General features: G+C 42.9%; 1 protein-coding gene across 4 annotated transcripts in view; it reads left to right on the forward strand.

Moving 5' to 3' along the window:
* Nucleotides 1-3,948: 3,948 nt before the first annotated feature.
* The window catches only part of WASHC1 (WASH complex subunit 1), a 33,145-nt gene continuing 14,948 nt past the window's right edge, over nt 3,949-22,145 (forward strand). Inside the window, exons 1-4 of one of the 4 annotated variants that reach the window (XM_030263660.4) lie at nt 3,949-4,040; nt 6,293-6,394; nt 10,721-10,839; nt 14,903-15,056. In XM_030263660.4, the coding sequence (XP_030119520.4) occupies nt 14,908-15,056 (149 nt within the window). In that variant the 5' untranslated portion in view covers nt 3,949-4,040; nt 6,293-6,394; nt 10,721-10,839; nt 14,903-14,907. Of the gene's footprint in view, nt 4,041-6,292; nt 6,395-10,720; nt 10,840-14,902; nt 15,057-22,145 lie in introns of those variants that run through there. The other 3 variants (XM_030263658.4, XM_030263661.4, XM_032746415.3) reach the window with 3 other exon arrangements.

The raw sequence follows: 22,145 nt of genomic DNA on the forward strand, positions 1-22,145 counted from the left end.
GTCAGAAGAAAGCTTGTGAAAAAGAAAAGGGGCTGCACTTGACCCTTATTTATCCTGCTGCAGTAAGAATACCTCAGAGCTAATACAGATATTCATGTTATAGTTAGAGCATCTATATGCCTAGGGGAAATAAAGATACTTTACCTTTTACTTTTCACTCCCAAGCAACACAACACTGTTTAGTTTTGTCTCGTTTCAACATCTTGTGAGCATATACTGATTGTTAGTGTGCACTCAGACGAGGTGCTAATTGTCACCGGACACAGAAGAAGGGACAGAGTTCCTTCCTGCCTGTTCTTCTAAGAAAACGCTACAAGCGAAACATTAGAGTCAGACCTGAAGCAAAATCTGAGCTCCAAACAATTCTAAAGGTTGAGTTCGACCCTACATCAAACTGCAATAGCAAAACATCCCTCAGATCTGAAAACCCTCAAAACAAGAGGGATGTCTGGAGTAAGAGCTGATTTGTGTTTGGACCTTGTACAAAAGTGACTCAGTTCTGCCTGAACGTTTGACAAATGCTGTTCAACAGACTACAAGAATTTCCAGCACCTTCAAAACACAACCACAGCAGCATTCTGTAGTCTTCTCACCTTTGCTTTTTACATTTTGCCTTCAGGTTCTCAGTTTTATGTTATTAAATTCTGGTATAAAACATCATAATAAATATTAAGCAGCAACATTTTCCATCCTAAAAATATTAAAGATGGAAAAATATTATTGTTTCCCTTCTGTTAGCAAGAAAAGTGAGGTACTAATTACCTGCCCAAGGTGACTTTGTTCAGTAAAAGATAACAAAAGAAAGAGCAAGTTAATGTAATGTTTTAAAGGTTGAGTGTTTTGGTTTCCCTTTTTTTTTACTTCAGAAAAAGCATTCTGGTGGGAAAATGCAGCTTCAGAAATGTGAAAATCACTTCAAATACCATGTGAATCTAAAAGGGTTGGCTTCTGCTCACAAATTTGTGGCTGTGACACAATAGATGAGTGATCAGTTTGTGTATAGATAATTGCAACAGGTCTAGCCTACAGGATAAAAAATGCTTTTATGCAAGAGTTCTGGACAGGTTGGAAGCACTTGAGTATTGTAGTGATGGAAAAGCAGACAGAAGAAGACTCTAGACAGCAGTGCTCCTTTTGTTGGAGGAGAAAGATACTGTGTGTGACTTTTTGTTGGCCGGAACTTGCCAAGGCGAGGCTGTGCAGCATGAGCTTGGTGGTCATAGGTGCCAGTCAGATCCCTGGGAGAGGTCCTTGGTGAACTAAAAGGGTCTTGTCCTGAGGACCACCAAAAATAGCCAGTGAAAGGTTATGAAATGCATCCAGTAAACATTCTTCTCGAGAGAGAAGAAACTGTGTCCAGTATTCCACTGGCTGGGAATGAGTCAAGCCATGCAGCTGGATGGAGACTGATGCCTTTGCACTTGAATCAAGCAGCTGCTCTCCTGATTTGCCTCCAGACTCTTTCTGTGCGGTTGTCCACACCTGCTTGTGCCTGGTTAGGCAGATCTTGTCTGCACAGGAAAGAAGTTTGATATATGGCAGCATTACCCAGGAGTTCACAACCATTTACAGGTTCTCACCCACTACAAGGGTCTTCCTAGTGCTTTATCCGGTCCAGTGCTACCCTGCTATTGCTTCTCACCTAGGACTCGCTGTGTCCCTGATGCGCTGCCCACCCAGCCTAAGATTCAGTCTTCATTTTCTCTCTCTCTGTTAGCTCTCTTTGGTCCTTTAATGATGGATTTTGCAAACCTGCTGGCTCCCTCAGGCTGGGAGGGGGACATGGGAAGGGACTGTGTCAGCCTGCCATCACCTCTTGCTTTCTCTTGAACTTTGTAAATGGTTTGAACTGGATCTCACCAAGTAGCAAAAAGCATTTGGCGGGTTTTCCATCAGCAGTATATAAATAAAAATGGATTAGAATAGATTGGATTGTTGCTTCTTACATCCGCTTCCCCATTTTATTTTTGACAGGTCCTGACACCCACACACATGATCCTTACTCAGACTCAGATCTGATTTTTTATCTGCTTTGAATTTTTGGCAGGATTTTCCATTCCTCATAGAGAGTTTCAATAGCTCCTATCCTGGTCCTTAGTTCTCAGGCCTTTTGCCCTTATGACTTCCATACTTATGGGTCTTACCAGGCCCATCATTAAAACATCACAAAAGCAAAAACTGTACCTCCTGCAGACTCTGAAACACAGAAGCTGCTGCTGGCTACTGTGAAAAATGCATATTTTATGATTGGCTTTTTGCAAATGTTACAATGAATATTATATATGTAATGTTAGAAAGTTATGCTGTATTAAATATCTTAAGTAGTGTGTTAAATATAGTTTTAGGTTACAACAGAACGTTAAAATAGAAACTCTGTGATGCAGGATTTTTTACTAGCACAAGCAAGAGGTGAGATAATCAAGAAATTCTTCACACAGAGATGGCAGTGACTTGGGGCCCATAAAGAGTTACTGCCTTCTTATCGGAAAAGACAAACATTCTTCCACCTTCTCTCTGTCTTTATGGAACCACGAGGATTAAGGGAAAGAAGTTGACAAAAAACAGAAAAGTTCTTAATTTGCAAGGAATTTATGCATCATGTATGAGATATATGAATATGCAACAGGCTATTGCTTTTAAGGTTATTCCTTTGTTCACAAGGGATGCTTCTCGTGACTTAGTGTCCAGGAGCATCCGGACGTCCGTAATTCTTTGCTTTTTATTGTCTTGTAATTGTCCTAACTCTAAATTTTATTACTCTAATTGTATTACTATTTTTATAATAGTTTTATTATTATTAAAATTTTAAAAACCAAGCGATTGGCGTTTTTCACACTGCTGATCTCCTTTGCAACTTCACTGGGTCCAAAATCACTGCCTCACTTCAGTCTGTGCTTCCCACTGCAAAGGAAGTGGAACTGAGCAAACAATCTGCAACAGGTAATTTATGTAATGAATTTACCCTTTTCCCCTGAGCTAATATGCATCAGGGCATGCCAATGTCTTCAAGTGCATTCCCTGTTTGAAGAGGTTTGCCTTATTTTTTCCCCTGTGCACTGCTTTTAATGCTTCATATCAATCACAAGTGTTCCCTGGTGCCTCCAAAAGCTGGTATTTGCTATTCAAATGGTGTGAAGTTGCAACTGTTTACCTAAGTTTTGAGAAATGGTTTCTAATCCTGAAGTGGAAAAACATTCAAATACCTCTGTCATGTGCAGCACCTAGTCCTTTAAAGTGTGGGTTTAATGTTTACAGATGAGGTCTCGCAATTCATTGTTCATGAACGTCTGTGCTGGGAGACCTTGGTTGCTAGAATGTGTGCGCAAAGGGAAGCGTGAAAGCCACGCAGCAACAAACTAGTACAACAAAATTCTGTATTTGTTAAATCAGCTTTTAAATTGCCCAACTCTAAACATGAGCAGTGGAGAAGAGCGTGAGTCAGAGATTCCCCTTTTTGCTTGCCATGCTCTCTACCAGATAACATGGAAGAGAAGCAGCCAGGTGAAGTCGGGCTGGAATTATTTGAGAGTGTCCAAAGGAGGGCCAAGAGGATGGTGAAGGGTCTGGAGTGGAAGCCTGTGAGGAGCAGCTGAGGGCACTTGGTGTGTTCAGCCCGGAGGAGACTGAGGGGAGACCTCATGGTGATGTCCAACTTTGCTGAGAGGGGAAGAGGGGGTCACGCACTGGTCTTTTCTCCGTGGTGACAGCGACAGGAGCCAAAGGAATGGCCTGGAGCTGTGCCAGGGCAGGTTTAGGTTGGGTATTACAAAAAGGTTTTTCCCCCAGGGGGTGGCTGGGCACTGGAACAGCTCCCCAGGGCAGTGGGCACAGCACCAGCCTGCCAGAGCTCGAGGAGCGTTTAGACGGTGATGGTGGCAATGCCCTGCGCGAGGTCAGGAGCGGAACCCGCTGATCCCGGGGCAGCCGAGCCCATCCCACCATTGCCTCACTTCCTCCCGGGCCGGGCTCGGCGGGGCCGCCGTGCCCGGGCGGACGTGACGCGCCGCGGGGGCGGGAGCGGCGCGGGGCGCGGGAGGCAGGTGAGGAGCGGGCGGGGCGGGGCCGGGGCCGGTCCCGCAGAGCCCCGGCGGCCGGCGGGGCGGGGGGACGGCACCGGGAGCGGGGCCGGGGCTGGTCCCGCAGAGCCCCGGCAGCCGGCGGGGCGGGGGACGGCCCGGGAGCGGCACCGGGAGCGGGGCCGAACCCGGTCCCGCAGAGCCCCGGCGGCCGGCGGGGCGGGGGGACGGCCCGGGAGCGGCACCGGGAGCGGGGCCGAGCCCGGTCCCGCAGAGCCCCGGCAGCCGGCGGGGCGGGGGGACGGCCCGGGAGCGGCACCGGGAGCGGCCCCGGAGAGCAGCCGCGGCTCCGCCGGGCTCCGCGCCGGGCTCCGCGGAGGGCTGTGCAGAAGCTGCGGCCTGTCACGTCTGTTGGGCAGAAGAGCTTGGCAGCGCTTGTGAGGGAGGGACAATGGTGCGTTGCACTTCTCGTCCTGGGGGCGTTAGGAAGAGCGTTGCCTGCAGGTCGAGGGAGGTGATCCTGCCCCTGTGTCCAGGTTGGGCTCCTCAGGGCGTGTGACACATGGAGCTCCAGCAGGGGGCGGCGGAGTTGGTTAAGGGGCTGAAGCGTCTCTCTTGTGAGCGCAGGCTCAGCCCAGAAAAAGGATTTTCCAAACAGGTTGTAGAGTCTCCCTCACTGGATATTCAAGAACCATTTGGGTGCAGTCCTGTGCCAGGTGCTCTAGGATGGCTGCTTGAGCAGGGGTTGGACCGGGTGACCCACTGAGGTCCCTTCCAGCCTGAGCCATTCTGTGATTGTTACGTGGTGCTTCCGTGCCGAGCCATGACATGGATTGGGAGATCTGCCTGGCAGACTTGGAGCATGGAATTGTCAAGTTGGCAGTGACATACAGGACTCCTGAGTTCCACACACTGTTTCAGGGAATGGCAAGGGCAATGCCTCTTTTCAGTGTAGATCAGGTAATCTGTAGGGACAGACGGGATATGTTGCAGCCAGAAGGGAGGAGCAAAAAAAGAGGAGGAGGTGTCTGAGAAAGACATGGGATTGTGTGTTAGGTGATTTTTCCTCAGAAAGTCAACTATTGCAAGCCGATAGTCGGGGTGTTTTGTACTATTCCAAGTAGTTGTATTATTTGTAGTACAAATAGTACTTTGTACTGTTCTCAGGCCAGCAGTTGTGTTGATTGAAATGATTTGTCAAATAAAACCATATTGTCAGTGTTTGCAAGTGAACCCAATTTGCTGATGCAATTATTGGAATAATGTTTTTCTGTGTTCAAAGTAAAGAATGTGTTGGCCAGCAATAAGAAGACCATAGGACTACTAGACCTAGCTGTGTACAAAGGATGCTGATGGATGTAGGGAACATTGTGAATTCACATCCAGCAGTGACGGTCAGTGACAGTATTTATTTTAGTAATCAACAGGAAATCATGTGATAAGGTTTCCCTCCTTCTTTTTGTTTGTTTGTTTGGGGGTTTTGTGTTTTGTTTGGGTTTTTTCTTTTCTTTTTTGGTTGTTAAATGTGGTTCCGATATTGAATGGTTGAATGGCACCTGGATTTTCCCAAAGATCTCTTTCCGAAGAGGAGGCTCTTTATCCCTGTGCAGAGAGGCTAATTGTTGACTCTGTACAAGTCACAGTGCAGCTTCCAACGAGGAAGTGGGATAGTGCTGAATGTGGTTGTGGCATTTCATGTGATTGAGGCAAATGTCAGTTGGGAGTTTGCTTGGAATGAGCTCTTTATTTCATGGAGGTTGCATGGTGGGTGTTGCTGGCCGTGATGTGCGGACTGGGCTCACCTGTCCTGGAGGTAGAAGTTAGAACTGCCCCCGTTCCTTGTCAGTTCCCTGAAATACAGAGCCTTCCTGGAGCAAAGAGTGCTGCTCTTGCCAGAGGCAAGGCCTGGAAGCAAAGTGGCTTTGGCATGTCCTTGTAGAGACTTTTCTGCATGACAGTTTTCTGGGAATCAGAGGTGCTCCAGCCAACTTGCCCTTGCTTAGACTTCATTTTAGGAAGGCTGGCTAATAGGTTCTCCTGATATTTCATTATGTTTGTCTTGTCTAAGTAGTAAAGCTAGGATGTAGTAGGTGCCTGATATATCTCTGTATTACTGGGATGCTTTGAATGGCGGGGAAACAGCCACACCTCCAGAGCCCTGAGGCAGAAGAGTGCCTGAGGTACTCCTAGAGCAGCACAGGCTGCTATTCTAAGCATCTGTCCTTCTTCTATCACTCCAGATATTTAAACTGAGTTTTAAATCTTCATTCCTTCAGGTACAGAGTGCTGTTCTCTCAGGTCTGGAGTTCTTGGGCCAGAAAACTGAAAGCTGGTAATTCCTGGGGACTGCTCTGCAATCTGGTTTCTGGGAATACCAGGTGACTGTGATTACATCAAGCTCATCTTGGGGAGTGAAAGGGAAGGGTAGAAATTGAGGGCTGGGGAAAAATAGTGTTGAGGTATTCCTGAAAGCAAGGCAGTTTTTTTTTTTATAACATTTTTTTAGATTAAAATAATGTGCAGAGGAAGAAGAGGACTGTGTCTGAAATTGTTATGTTTCCCATGGCTGTGGTGTAAGAGATTGAAGGGAATAATTTTTATCACTGAGAAAAGCAATTTCTGCAGCTAATCACTCCCTCACGAGATAACCTTTCCCAGAAAATAGTTCATCCAGGTGTCATTTTTTTGACCCAGCTTTTCATCTGCTCCTGTCAATCAGGCAACTCTGTAGGGGTATTCCTTCTAGCAAATGTGAATAGACTTGAAGACATTACTTATTTAGTGAGTTCTCCTGTCATCTTCTAGAAGTGCAAGCATTGCCTTTGCTTTTGAATGTATAAAACAGGCAGGAACTGATCTGGTCGCTGATTTGGTTTAGTTGTTTCCTTAACTGAGTGTCTAAGGCTTTATTGTAATACTGCACATGGGGGCTGTAAAACTCCAGAACTTTGGAGCAGAGAGTACTGAATGTGGAGGTGAAAACCAGGACACTGCAAGCTATGGTTTGTGGCAGTGGTTAGATCTGCAGCTGAGGTCCCTCTGCAGAAGGGTGGAGCTGATTTTGCATCAGAAAATTAGAGGGCTGGATTTTTTTTTTCTTCTTCTTTTTTATTTTTTTGGACATGGTGTGTTTCTGGAAGTAAGTATTGCTGTGGTCTGTTAGAATGAGAAGCTCCAGCCATTCTGCAGGAAGCTCTACAGCAGCATTCTGGTTAACCTGGCATTGGAGTTCCATTGTTTAAGAGAACTTATTGCAGAAAAATGGCTCTCTAGAGGACTATGCATAGCCAGGGCCTTCTGTGTGCTTCAGGCATACAAAACCAAAGTGCCCCATTTAGGAAATCAGAGAAGGAGCTCTGTCTGGATGTTTGGGATGAGATTTTCAACTTTAGTTTTGATGTTTGTATAGCAGGTATAGCTAAGCTATTTGTATAGTCTTCCTTTATAATAAATAGTGATAGGAAGGTAAGGCAGGCAATTATTAGAGTGTTTGTTGTTCTGCCCTGGAATCAGATCAATTGTTCATTACAGCATTAGTTTGTCTCCATTAGTGATGAGAGCCAAAGGTGGCAGTCAAAAAGGGGGTTATCTGATTAACTTTAGATATCAAAATCTGTCTGTCAAAATGAGTGTTATATATCCAGCTGGAGGAAGTAAATTTCAGCCTGTGCTTAGAGGACAGGGCTTTATCAGTCAGGTGATGCAGGGAGGGAGGCTGCCTGTGCTTTGCAAAACAGAGCTCTGTGTTGAGGGGAAAGATTGTCCTGAAGACAGTAGTGGCTTAGAGGGGGTCTTAGCTTATGGAGCTGGCAGGATTGAAGTGCACCTATAAATTCTTTTAAGTCTCTACTTTTCAGAGTCTCTTAAAAAAAAAGTTACAGCATTCTCTCTCTGGAGAGTCAATGTAAATTGTTGTATCTAATCCATCTTTAAATGTCAATTATTTTACTAAGGAGTTGCCACATGCTATTGTAAAGCTGGGCTCCGAGATCTCAAATTTTGGTTCTTTCTCTTAAGCCTGAGTGAAATACGCCAGTAGTGACAAACCAACAAATCTAAGTGGCTCTGAGTAGTTTTTTGGGTGAGCAGAAGTCTCCAGATTTCACCTACAGTAGCTGCCACAGCTATTTCTTTCAAAGCAAAGTGTCTGAGCCAAAGGTGTTTTTAACAGGCTCTGGCTTCTTGAGAAGGAGGTGCCTTAAATGCTGGTCTCATGCTTTCAGAAGCAGATTTTTGATAGATGCTTTTCTTCAGATAGTCCTGCTGATTGTCAGGTGCCTCAGTGCTCTACTGCTTCTGCAGGGCCATGGTGGGATGTGAGGCTGACTCCTTTTGAAAAGGGTTTGGCTGGTCAGGTCATCCCATATCAATGAGCAGTTGTGGGAGCAGGAGATGCCCTGTAGGATTCATTTTCTGCGCAGAGTTTTTGTTGCTGGTGTTCTTCTGAGGTAATACTATACTGTAAGGATAGGCTGAAAGGTTGAAGTTGAGTAAGTATCCTCTAAAGCTGGAGGGGAGGAGCAGAAATGGTTTTTACAGGTGTGGCTAAAGTAACCTTGTGCTGTAGATTGGGCCATGGTATGCTCCTGCTGCTGAGAGGGAGGGAGAATGATGGCTTCTCAAGTTTTCACTTTTCCTGCACCTGTTGCCAGTTTCTGTGCCTGGGGAACTCCAGCTCCTCTGTTTAATTCACTCCTTGATAATGGGCAGGGTGGGACAGCTGGAATGGACAGAGTCATTTAGTTCCAGAAATAGCCCTGGGAGGCAAAATCACAGCCAATGCCAAGCACTCCAAAGATGGAGAAACTCCACTCTTGTCTAAAACAGCTACTAGAGGTCTTAAGACCAAAGCAGTAACATCTACAAAGGAGTTTGAGCGTGCTACTATAAGAGACATCTAGTAACATGAGCACCCTGGTGGGGTACAGCCTGTTACAGGGCCTAATTAGGGTCTTATTAATGCTTTCTTTCATCGCTGCCTTCCAGCCTTCAGATGCTGATTAGACCTATTTATAGGGGCAGAGTTCCTTAATATACAGCACAGTGTACTTCTTGCCAATCAAATCAGCAGCATCTGCATCTCTGATTGCTGCTTAATAACATTGTAGAAGATGGTTAATTAAAAATATAAATAGACCTTTCATCCTCTTAACTTACCAACGTGCTTCTCTCCTGTCCCCACCTTGCTTCCTGAAAAAAAGAGTAAAGTTGGATTAGCGCAGGGACTGTGGTGAACCTCTCATCTCACTGCTGGAAATGCATCCTGCTGTCCTACCCAGGATAGTTACCTCTTGTGTGCTCTGTGGAGGACTAAATTTCATCCCCTCCCATGAATGTCAGCACAGGGCAAAATGATTGTATGCTGCATAATAATAGGACTTGTATGTAGGCTCCTGTGCTGCATTTGAGTGATTTAGCTTTTGTTTCAGTGTCTACATCTGTGTGTGTGCACACACTGCCATATCCTGCCATTTCACATGCAATGGCATATATTGCTTTTTCAAGTCTCTTTTTAAAATACTGTTCTCTGGTTTTGCAGCTGGTAACCTCACAGGAGTGTGCTTTATCTGTGGAGGGCAAGGTGGTATAATTAACTTTTTATATTGTTCTTATTTTTTCCTTAGAGGATTTAAGTCTGATATTTTGTTTGGATAGCCTCTAGGCAAGCTTCCAGAACAATCAAGGTATGACTTGAATATGCTAGTAGATTTGACCATGGGAAAATGTTTGTCCAGGTAAACATGGTAGAAAGTATTACATGTAAGAAATTACTCTCAGGGAGGAATTTGGGATGACTTCTCATGGTTAACCAAGTTATGGATGTAACTTTCCTCTGTCACTTTTTGATAAGCTATGCCCAGAGCCTGTCTGCTCCATCTTTTGAATATGTTTGATCTTAAACTGCAGCTCATTTGTGGTTTGGTCTGTTCCCACTTTGGAATCATACTGGTGATAGTGGTGTGTGGTGAGGGATACTCAGACTTGTTTTATTACATATTGCTGTTCCCTATGTCCTCACAGGTGGCTACAAGGCATTGATCTTTTATTAGGATCCTACAAAAACATAGGGTTAGAGATAGCCTGCCACTTCTTTCTGGAGATGTTACTGCCTGTGGGAATTAAAGGCCCTAGTTTTTGCTGCCTTTCTAGTGCACTGGAAGAAAAAGCAGCAGCAGCACAGTAATTGCTAAAGCAACCATTGTAGCTTTGAAGTATATGTGCTGATTTTTTTCAAAGTATTTAGTCCATCTTCTCCCCTGAGCCTGCTCTTTTTAGCTTCTTGAAACATGTAAGGAATCAGGTGTTGTTGATTGCTTACCTTATTCTCTCTTTATTTTCATAGCAAAGTACACATCTGGTAAGTGCTTGTGTACAGCTTTACATTCTCCCTGTATTAAGGGAAGCCAAACTATATTTTTAATACTGCCTTTGTTTATGTTCCTTTGAAAAACGAAAATATTTTAAGGTTGTGGGGTTGTTTAGTTTTTAGATTATCATCCCAGTGGTCAATCCTCCATAGAGCGGTATTTTCTAAAGAACTTAGGGAAGTGCTGCTTCTTTTACAAACTCTGTTTGCTCTGTAGCAAATTCTTTTGGGCTTGCCTTAACATAAGAAGTTTTATTCTTATGGAGAGAGGTGAGGAAAGCAGGTGGAGTGTTTCTCTACCTATCCAGAGCAGTGAATTATATACTTTCTTTTCCAGGGGCAGGGCTCCACATGTCCCTCCAAGTATTAGACTTTGCTGTGGTGAGTGAAGAGTAAGCCCAGTTGTTGGTTCCAAATGCCTGGAGACCCTGGAGTGCTCAGCCTGTATCTGTCCAGGTTTGTGTCTTCCAGAGAGGCGAGACAGTCTGGCAGAGACTGATTGTGTTTCCCACTCCTGCTGTTTCTCTCAGCTTTGCAAGTGTGAGTGTTGGAACTGAGAGGGAGAGAACAGCTTTGACTGTGGAGGAATAGCCACTAGCCCTGAGGAGCTTTGGACCACCTTGCCTGAGGTGAAAGGCACAGACAGCTTAAGGCAGAAGTGCAAATCTAAGCAGTCAGTAGCTTTAGTCAGAACTTCCAAAACAGAACATTGCACTTGGAAGCAGGTGGTGCAGAGAAAAAACAAACTTTTTCTCTTTGTTTTCACTTTAATAAGGTAAATGAGGTTATTATATAACACCAGAACATATTTGTCTTGATCATGAAAGTTGACATAGAAAAAACAATTGAATAAAAAATGGCTGGAGCCCCCAGATGCTGCAGCTCTTTTGTTCTTTTCCAGAGCCTCTTTGATGACAAAAAAAACCCCACCAAAACAAAACAAAAAAAAAAACTGTGTTGCTGTTTCTTCTACTTTGTGTGACGTATTGGTGGTCACACCACTAATGATTAAATAAATCTCTTGGGTGATCTGACATCTGTTTTTGTGACTCATACTTTCTTTGGGCACGTGTCAGTTTCTCACTGTAGCATCAGAGTATTTAATGTCAGCTGTCATAATTCCAGCATTGCTGTACTTCCTAGAGAAACACACCCTCTGTAAGATTCTGGAGTGATACTGGAACCAGTTTATTGTTTTGCTGGAAGTCCCTTCTATATGTAAGATAGAAGCAGTTTATTTGCACCTTTGCGTTCATGTTACATGAAGGCTTGGCACCCATTGGATAGGTTAGAAGAGTTGACATATTTTAACACCCAGCACTCCTTTATTTTTTATGTACTAATTCTGATAGTGGAACATGGCAAGAAAATGTGCTGCTTCCTTCTTAATGCACTGGGCTTTGAGATAAAGGATGAGTCAGTCTTACTGAGTGATGTTCAGTCTTTCCTTCCTGACTTCTGCTGGGAATATTTTGAAATTTCCCTTTTAAAATATTCCTTATTCTTGCAGTCTCTCTCTGTTAAGTGAAGCAATTCTCCTTTTATTCTAACCAAGTGGTGGCCCTTACTCAAATTGTTTGTAAAACTGGCTTATTTCTCCAGTTAGTTTGGTCCTAGGAGGTAACAAGTAGCAGTTGCAGCATGGGATTTTGCCCAAGTCTAGTCATTAAATTGTTGCTGTTTTCCCTCCTCCTTGCTATAAAACCTGTTCTCTTGCACAGAAGGAATTGTCTTGTATCTGTCTCTGGCAGTAATTTCCAGAATTTGCCATATTTTTCCACTGTTTGTTTCAGGAAAGGTGAGAATCTGAAGCTCCTTTGAGAGCCTTCATGGAGAGCCTGTGAAGCTGATGTTGACCGACAGACAAACTGTGACAGTGTGAGCAGGAGCGTTCTCAGAAAAACCCAGGGATTTTCCTGCTTTGTCCAGTACTGGGTGCCCCTCTCTTTGCAAGGGAGCAGTGGGACCTGAAGGAGAGTCTGTAGTTTCTGACTGTGGGGAAATGAATGTTTGGGAGAGTAGCTGGAGGATCGCTGCTCCCAGGTGGGAGCATCTGGCAGTCAGCAGCTGAACTGAGCTTGGTTTTAGGAAGGACACCAGGAGAATTAGGATTAGTGAGAGTCTGAGAGATCATATTGGGGCTGCATAATCTTATCTGGCCTCAAGAGGTGAAAATCTTGACTTTCTTAGGATTACCTTTACACAGGAATGGTTTTGATAATGAAACAAGTTTCAGAAATTTCCTTCTTGCCCCTGCTTCCCACTATGTTTAATGACTGGACAATTACAGCTGTTTATCTGGCTGCAGTAAATTGGGTCATTGAACTGATGCAGTTAAAAATAGGCATCCCAAACATCAGGAGCACTGATGCAACAGTAGAGTTTTGACCAGTTACAGGGAGGATTATAAACCCCTTTTAATGCTAGGGCCAGAGTAACTCATAACCACATCCTGGCTATGTTATCTTGTCACTTTATTCCGTGGTGACAGTCAAATGGTAGATTTGAAAGGAAAAGTATTGAAGCTTGATTGTGGTCAGCAGATCAGAAACTGCTGTCTCAAAATTAGCTGTACTCATCTCAGATTAGCTTGTATGCTTTACAGCTCTAAATAATAATTTCCTGTCTGCAGAGTAGGCCCAGTCAAGAAGACTAATCAGTGTGCAAACATTGCTGCTAAAGACTGCAGATATAGAGTCTTGCTGCCAGTGATGCATGAAATGAAACAGAGTAGGTCTAGGCTTCCTAGACTGGCAGTAGAGCCAACTTTCTAATGGCTGGGCTTGATCTTGCAAATTTGTTAACTGTGGAAAGGCTTCTACGTACCCTCACATCTCATGATTCATTACTAAACACCCCCACAAAAGAACCCCAAAACAACTCGGCAAACCCCACATCCCAGAAGAGTACCCTTAAATAACAGCCACATCAAATTTACAGAAAGCTTTTCCTACCCATGGTATCATCTTAAAGGAAAAATTTGGAGAGGGTGGTGTTTCTTAAATATACAGAAATGACTGCAGACAAGTCAAATCTGTTATCTCTGTTTTGTGAGGCAAGATAGAGAATTGAAGGAATGTGTGAAGACTGCTCTAATTTTCACGTATTAAACTGGTTTTTTGTGTTGTGACTGTCTCTCTTCAGGCTCCTGATTTGCGAATTTCTCCAGTATGGGCTGTCTTTCTGTGTCATTCTCAGCCTGCACTGCTATAGAGCCAGGAAGCATGTTGCACCCAGCACTGCTCTCTTGAACTAGCTCCTGCAGACTTCCAAGTACCACACGGGGAATGCAGTGCATCCTGAGATATCCCTGTCTGTTTCTCATACCTTGGTTTTTCATCCTGCTTTGTTTTGCTTCTCCTCAGCTTAATTTCTTACGCAGATGTACGGAGCTCTGTGTGATGAAACCCTGTAATGAGCACCTGTTTTTTTACAGCCTGAATGAGTAGAGACACTGACAAAACAAATTTGGAAAGAGTTGTGTAGACCTAACAGTAGAGTTTGGGTTAGAAAACTGTATGGATCCTCTACACTGTTCATATTTAGAATATCCTAATAGTTATGTGTTTGAGAGTTTGCAATTTCTAATGTACTCAGAGAAATGGATTTTTTTTTCCCTCTTTATGTTCTTCCAAGTCACAGGAATTTTTTTGTTATTTTTGCGAGTAAAGACATGGGAGGCGAACTTCTTGGGAATTGCTGAGGGAGAGGTGAACAAAGCGCAGGATGGAAACATGGGTGGTGGGTGAGATTCTCCTGGCTGAGCTATAGAGCAGTGGTATTGGCCCACTGCTTCCAAAAGTGTGCATACAGCTGTGGTGTGTGGCACACAACTGAAACATTTTGGTGACTGGTTAGGCTTGAGATATGAAAGGATTTTAAAATATGGAGGCTTCTTTCAAGATAGTTACTAAGGAAAAATCCAGTCCAGAAGTAACAAAGAGCTCCTGGGTGTCTCAGAATGGAAGAACTCTAATTAACCTACTTGGAGCAAGGGGTGTGTGCCCATGCATGCCTTGTAATTTCATGGCTTCTGTTCTTGGAAGGCCTGATGGTGTGTTTCTTGGAGCAGAAGTGTAAGGTGAAATATTGCCTTTTGCTAATAGGGTTGGATGACCTGAAATATAGCCACGTGGAATATGAGGAAAGGGAGGAGGGGACAGGGTGATTTGTGATGAGTCTTATTGCCACTCTGAACCGACTTTGCTTCTAACTCTGGTCTTTGTTTTCAGCACAATACTGAGCAGAGATTTGTTAAGTAGCATGCTAAAATAAAATTGTGGTTTCCAAGAACATTCATATAAGCAAGAGAGTCTCACCTCACCGTAGCTGCCTTGAATGTATTAAAAATCCAATATGTCAGTCTGACTACTTGTGCCTTTCTCCTCAGCTTACCAATTCTGTTGCAAATGCTTTCCTAAAATAATTAGTGGAGCACAAAGTAGAAGTCCCTGAATAACTGCTATGATAAAGTGGCAGTGTGTTTAATGTGTAGTGACCTATTTGTTCTTTCCCTTAGATACAATGGCCACAGAAGCCCAGAAGCGCTTTTTGGAAGGGCAGACATACTCAGTGCCCCTGATCCAGCCAGACCTACGCAGGGAGGAGGCTGTGCAGCAGGTGGCAGATGCACTTCACTATCTGCAAAAGGTGTCAGGTGATATCTTCAACAGGTAAAGTGCTCTCCTGGAGGGTTGGGTGCTTAGCATGCAGCATTACAAAACAGAGTGCTGTACTTAGGTTGCAGCAGTGAAGGGGAAAGGGCATTGCACTGGTAAGCAATGGAAGTTCAGAAAAGAGATGAAAAAGGACCAGATGCACTTCAATATGAGTTTATTAGATTTGAGTCTGTCAAAGTTAAACATAATGAAATGGCTGCAGTTAGTCAGAGATTGTTGGTTATTAATTTTTATTGATTTTTATCAAGGAATAAAAAATTATTAATTTTTTATTCCACAAATTGTATTACTGCTTCTGCTGCACTTATCCTTTATTCCTTCTTGTTCATGTTTTGAAAGGGAGGCATTGTAATTTATAGTATCTTGAAGATCTGTCTTTTTGAGTCATTGTACTTGAAGCAGTGAAGTAGAAAATGTCTCTTTGTTCTGATCTCTGCAATGTACAAACGGTTCTCTTTAGGCTTCTGGTGTTTCACCCTTCCCTTTTTGTGTGTTGGAAGGGCTGAGTGCCCAGAGTAAGACTGGCTTTCTTGCCACAGTATCATAATCCATTGAAGTTCATCTCTTCAAGGATTTGGTCCAGATTTGGCACCTCTTACATATGATCATATTTAGGATTAGATCTTTAAGACTGTCAGTATAGCAGATCAGAGAGATTCTTGTGTTTGCTAGCAAATGATGGTAGATAACATGGTGTCTTTTTCTGTCCAGTGCCATCTTTGACATCTCAGTGCTCTGAGATGGTGTGGAATATTGTTGGGAAGGAAACAGATCAGCATTTATCTTCTCATAGTCTAATCAGTAAAAGCACATGTTTTGATTTCAGCAGGTCCTATGACTATCTAGGTTAATTTCTTTTGGTGTGAGCAGGGTTATAATATTGTCTTTTTATGAGTTTTGAAAGGTTTTTTTAAGGGTAGATTGAAGTTCTGTGGTTTCTGATAATGACATTTTGAAGGGTAGTCTCTGAAGAAAGAGCAGTCTCTAAGGCTGAGCTCAGGTTATTGAGGGTAAAAAGGTTTTCCACTGGAATAGTGTTTGTTTGGGCAAGGGCTGTGTGTGGAAGGGAGGAAGATTAGGTTGAACACAAGGTCTACTTCATTTGTGCTCTTCAAAGTAGGGGAACACTTAATGATCTAAGGCTGGGAGAAGGCTTTCTAGAGCTGCTATAAACATGTGGAAAGCACTTCTCAGACTTGGGCCTGGTTGGCAATGCTGTCCCTCTCTGTGGGGTAAATGAAGCTCTTGATAGTACAGGAGTTGCTCTTTCTCTGTCTCCATTTTTCCCTGTTTTTTCTCTCCCTACTGCTGTCTAACACAGTACCCTGTGTAATTTCCCTAGGGCGATAAGCTTGCTGCTTTGTATGCAAGTCACTTCTGAGTGCTGAGGAGCGACTGTGCTGCTGTTCCCTCACTCTTTGGTGCACTCATGACTTTTAATTACCAATTTTCTCCAACAACAGAGGAGGCTTCATTGGTTTCTTTGTTTGCTTTGCCTTTCCAGTGAGGTCTTGGCTCTCTGATATATTTAAGAGTGATTTAGTAATTATGCAGGCATGTGATGAGAAGTTCTATGACCTTGGTTGTTCCATGTCAATCAAGGGGCAGAGCTTTCAAGATGAGAACTTTGCCGCTTAGTGACCTTCTATTTTCCCTTTCCTGTGATAAGGCAGCTGTCTTCCATTTCCAGGAAGGAGCTGTCTTACCTGGGGAAGCTGGCTGTTTTGATCTGCAGAGCAGTAGCTTGCAGTGTTGATGGAGAGGAAACTTGTTCACTGTGGGAGACTTGGCTGAGTGTGTCCAACTCGTTACTTCAGTGCTACAGAGATGCAGATGTTCTGAGGTTGTTCTGTGGGAACAGGCGGATTGGTACAGTGCTTTTGAGAGTGGCAGGCCTCTCAAAAGCACTGTATTAATCCACCTGTTGGTGTACTTTATTGTAGGTGTACTTTGTTGAAGGTGGAGTGAAAGTGTCTCCTACTCTATATGAAAAAAGAAATATTTCCACAACCAGATCTTTGTTTCCATTTTAGCTAATCAGTTTCCACTCAGAATTGTTGCTGACATGACAATTGAGTATGAACTCTTCAAATGAACATGTCAAGATGATACAAGAAAGATACCTTTCCATATAGGGAATTAGAAAAAAATACAGGGAGCTTTCTTCCGCTTCCCCCCTTTTTGGGCAATTTGGAAAATAGCCCATGTGACAAGTCTCTGCCAACTCTTCTTTCCAATCATTCTCAAAGAAGCTTGCTTGCTATTATCTATGGCAGGGTACTTGATGAATGCAACTGCAGAGTTCATCAGTTCATGGACAATCAAGGGATGTGTGGGTGCAAAACCCACAAGGGAGCCATGGCTGAGACCTAGGGCATCCCCACTGAACCCAGCCTTGGAGAACAGGCCTGGACTGCAATCAGGAATCATTTAGAGCAGGATACATCAGCTCAGCATCCCTCTCCATCTTAACCCTACCTCTCAGGAGCAGAGACCTGCCTGACTTTTTTTCACATGGGGAGCATCAAAGCTCTTTGTTGCTGGGCAATAGAGCAGTCTGTCTTAGGCCAGTGCTGTCCAGCAGTGCCTTCCTCTGAGGAAATCCTGTCCTCTTGGGGCTGATATCAGTGCTATGACAAGACCAAGAGGCTGCATGTCCTTCTCAAGTTTATGCTGAGAAGTAATGGAAGTTTTAAGCTTGTGTGTGTTAACTGAATCCAAGTCATTAATCTTTTGTGGAAGCTGCAAAGATCAGATTAATTGCCTGTAGTTACTTAGATATTAATACTGCTTAAAACATAAATATTCTAACATAGCAAATCTGACATAATATCTGTTGGAATTTAACTCCTGGGTTTTTTGGAAGGCTTTTGATACAGATCACAGGAAGTAGGATGACCAGTTTAAACCCTCAATTAACGGTAGTCTTTAATCTATTTTTTTTCTCATTACTGGTATGTTCTGGGTGGCAGATTGTGTTGGAATCATGTACTTTGGAGTATTTTACAGGAATGTTGGTGGGATAAGTACTTAAAATAAGTGATGAGTTTAGATTTCCTGATTTTCCCTCCTAGTTAGGTAGGCTTGTCCTTCAGGATTTCTCAGTTTCTGAGGAGTTTGTGTTGGCAAGAAATGTTAATAATCTCTAATATTGTCTGTTTGCTATTAAAAGTGTTCACTTTTGAGTAATAGATGTGTGGAAAGTTGCTTTTGCAAGTCATCTCATGGACTGTTACAGTAGTAGAAAGAAATCAAATGCTTGGGATTGGAAGGTTGTTATCAAGGTCCAAGATTTGCCTGTAATCAAGCCCCAAGTTGTCCTGTGTACAAAATTTCCCATCCTTGTATTTATTTTCTTTCAGTTTATGGAAAAATTTCTGGTTGTTATTTTTTAAAATCTTTATTCAGTGTCTTTTGCTTGTCTGGAATAATACTTTGCTAAACCAGTGTATCCTGTTTCCTCCCCAGCTGGATTTGAACTAATTTCATACTACATATTTGCAAAGGGCTTTAATATTATGCAAAAGTTTAACTGAGAGCTGCACTTCTGAAAACCGTAGCTGGAAAAGTAAAGTGCTGTGGAAATGCTGTTTGGGGTGGGGAAGAAATCTGGTAAGACTGTGATAAGGAAGCTAAGGAGTAGCTGGCTGGGCAGCAGAGCCTTAAGGGGTGCTTATAACAGAAGCAGAGCTGAAATGTGAGTAACAGAAATATGGTCTGTGTAGAATCAGACATGGTACCCTCAATGATCCAGAGGAATTATAGATCTTTGTAAAGGCATTAGTTCTCCCTACCCCAGATATAGTTCACAACAGGGTCACATGGACATTTCTCCACTGCTTATGTTTCCTGTGACTCTGTAGTGATAAACATTTTCTTTTCAATGGGAACAGGGAGGAAGGTCTTTGGCTAGCCTGAGAATGGAGCTTCGATGGGAGAATGAGAAACCTAATCTTTGTGTACACACAGTTGATTAATTTAAGGTTACAAGGTGCCAAAACACCTTCTCAAGCTATCTGCCAAGTCAGATCTATTACTTCAAGCAACATGGAAACAAAATTTATTTTTGATGGTCTTGTAAAATTCTGTCCAAACAGGATTAGCCCTCCTTTGACAAGTGATTTAAAAAAGAACAACAAAACTGAAAACACTTAAGGCTATTACTACAAAACATTAAGCTGCAGTGAGTAAATACTTAAAAAAAAAATTTCAAGGATGAGTGGAAACTCTAAAGATAACAAACTATACTTCACTAGTAACTTTTAGTGGTTACAGTACCAGTATCAGTTACTACAACTCCTCTCCTCTGAGGAAGGGCTGAGATAGTTGGGGCTGTTCAGCCTGGAGAAGAGTGGACTTGGAGAAGACCTCATTGCAGCCTGTCAGTACCTAAGGGACTTATAAGAAGGATGAGGACAAATTTCTTAGCCTGTTGTGATAGGACAAGGAGTACTGTTTTAAATTAAGAGGGTAGATTCAGACTAGATATAATGTAATCATATTCTGTGATGAGACTGGTAAAACACCAGAGCAGGTTGCTCAGAGTATTCAAGGCCAGGTTGGCCAAGGCTCTGACTGACTTGATCATCTGATGATGTCTCTGCTTGTGCAGGGCTTGGACTAGATGGCTTTTAAGGGTCACTTCCAAGACACACTATTCTATGATTCTGTACTGACTATCATCAGCTGCCTAAAATATCTCAAGACTCTGCTTTGGGAAGCAATTCCACTGTCAGTGGAAGAACTCAAAAGTCACCTGTGAAACTCCATCAGTATTGGTAAAGAATGATTTTTTCCATTGCTTCTTTTAGAAGTAATGGAGTTCTTAAAGTCATCTTTCCCAAAAATTGTCACTGTGATGGTAGAACCTATATTGTATATGTATATTAACACTTTAATGAAGAAGTAGATTGAACAAAATTAGCCTGTATAGTTTAACAATCTAATGGTGTACTTTATTTGCAAACACAGACTTTCTGCGTAGTATACACTGATTTTCTATTTAGTATATATTTCTTCTAAAAAAACAAAAGCACATCTGCTTTCAGACCAGTCAGTGGTATGAGACAAGTAAAAAGCTTGGAAGGTTAAAGAGGAACTTGTTTGTGACCTTTTCCTATGAAGAAAAAAAGAGAAACTACTTTTCTGGAGAGGAGAGCATGCTGCAGGGGAAGAGGGAAAAGGGTGCTGTGATGGTAGGTCAAACTTCTAATTTTCCAGTTTGTACATGAACTTAATTCACAGTGGGGGGAATGCCTTCTGAAATGAGAGATTAAAAATCAAAATGAAATTGTGAGAACATGACCTGTGGAGAGTGATATATGCTGGATCCTGATGAGGATAACCTGGCAACCTTGATCACTCTCAAATCTGCAAGACCATTCAGCATCACAGGAACAGGGCAATATGCAAATGCTGAAACACCTGCAAATCAGGCTTGAAGAGCAATCAGAGTGAGATAAACATTAATTAGTATAATACCCAAACCCTTAATGGAGGAAGGAACGTTGATTACACAGCCTCACTTGGGACTTCTTTCTGTCAGAGAGGCTGTATGATGACAGTTTCTGATTACACTTACTCAGATAAGAAGTAAGACTTAAAAAAAAGCTTAAATATGGAGAGAGAAGAGCAGAAAGCAAACAAGTTGATCTTTCAATGAGTGGTTGAATGTGTTTGGCTCTTCATAAGAGTATGTAGTTTTACTTTTTGCCTTTCAAACTTTTGAGGTGAATTGGCTTTGTGAGCTGATTTTGAATGCTTCTCTGGATCACTGTAAACCATAACTCTTAGCAGACTTTCCTTTGCTCTCCCTGTCTGGATCCTGAGAGGTTGCCAGCTGCAGGAGCAGAAGAACTGAGTCAGAGTGGGGAGTGGGCTTCTCACAGTGTTCATTTTGACACTTTCTTTCCTTGTTACCTGCTCCAGTACCAGCTGCTTGGAGTGTCTGAGAATAAAATTAAATACAACAACCATAAACTCAGTCCCTTCTTAGTCATGCCTCCTGCAGTAAAGGAGAAATTTAATAAAAGCATATGTCATTTAGCCAAAAAAAAAAAAAAAGGTAGCTTGACTTTTAGGCAAGAAGCCAAGGTTTTATAGAATAAATTTACTATATGTACCCTGAAGTTTAGAACAGCAATGCCAAGCATCCCCCTGCTATCTCTAAGGCTTGGAGCCTGGGCTGGGAGGTGACGAGAAGCCTGATTTTCTGTGATGTGTACAGTCCTCATTTAAGGAAAAAGTAATTTAATACTTCGTCTGCCTTATCCTCCTGTGCAACTTCATTTCTCATTCTGCTCTGTAATGTTCTTTCTCCTTGGCTGATCGCTTACTTTTATACTTCAGACATGAAAATGAAGTTCTTTGGTATTCTAGAAAGGTTTGCTCCAGCCTCTGGTGCCTAACCTTTCTCGTTCACCTTGGTGTGCAGCTTGCCTATCCTCTCTCCCATTTCAGAAATTTTGTCATCCCTGTCACTTTTGGGTGACGTGGACGTTCAACATAGAGAGCAAAGGGTCTCTGGCTGCTGTGGTGCTTCCTTACAGCTGAATTCTGTCTTTCTCAGACACTGGTCTGGGAATCTGTTGGCCTATATTTAAACCTTCACTGATTTAAAACTTTTTTTCTGTTGCTGTCCTATCCTTAGCAAATATAGATTATAAAAATCACAATTGTTTTGGTTGGCACTGGGAAGTGCTTGGAGACTCTTGTACAAATGTGGCATTATTGCCAGTGCTGACAGTACCGTCAGGCAGTATCCGGTATCCTGGATGCCAGATTCCTAATGCCTCAAATCTTTTTCCTTTTGGGAGTAAGGAAACAGTGAATTCTCCATCATGAACAGACACAGCAGAGGAAGTATTTCAGTAGCCACCTGAATATGAGATTTATCAGAGGAGTTACAACAGAGTAAGAGGAAGTGATCTGCTCTGTGGTTGCAGATGGGACAGAGGATAGGAGGCCAGCAAGAGAGGCCCTCAAGAGGTTCCCAAGAATTAGGAGGAAGTATTCCTGGAACTTGCTGAGGGTGTTGGAGAAAATTGCCTGTAAAATGGAGAGTGGCTTAAATGCAGCAGGATG

This window comes from Taeniopygia guttata, chromosome 1A, assembly GCF_048771995.1.
Source record: "Taeniopygia guttata chromosome 1A, bTaeGut7.mat, whole genome shotgun sequence".
In the NCBI taxonomy this organism is placed as follows: Eukaryota; Metazoa; Chordata; class Aves; order Passeriformes; family Estrildidae; genus Taeniopygia; species Taeniopygia guttata.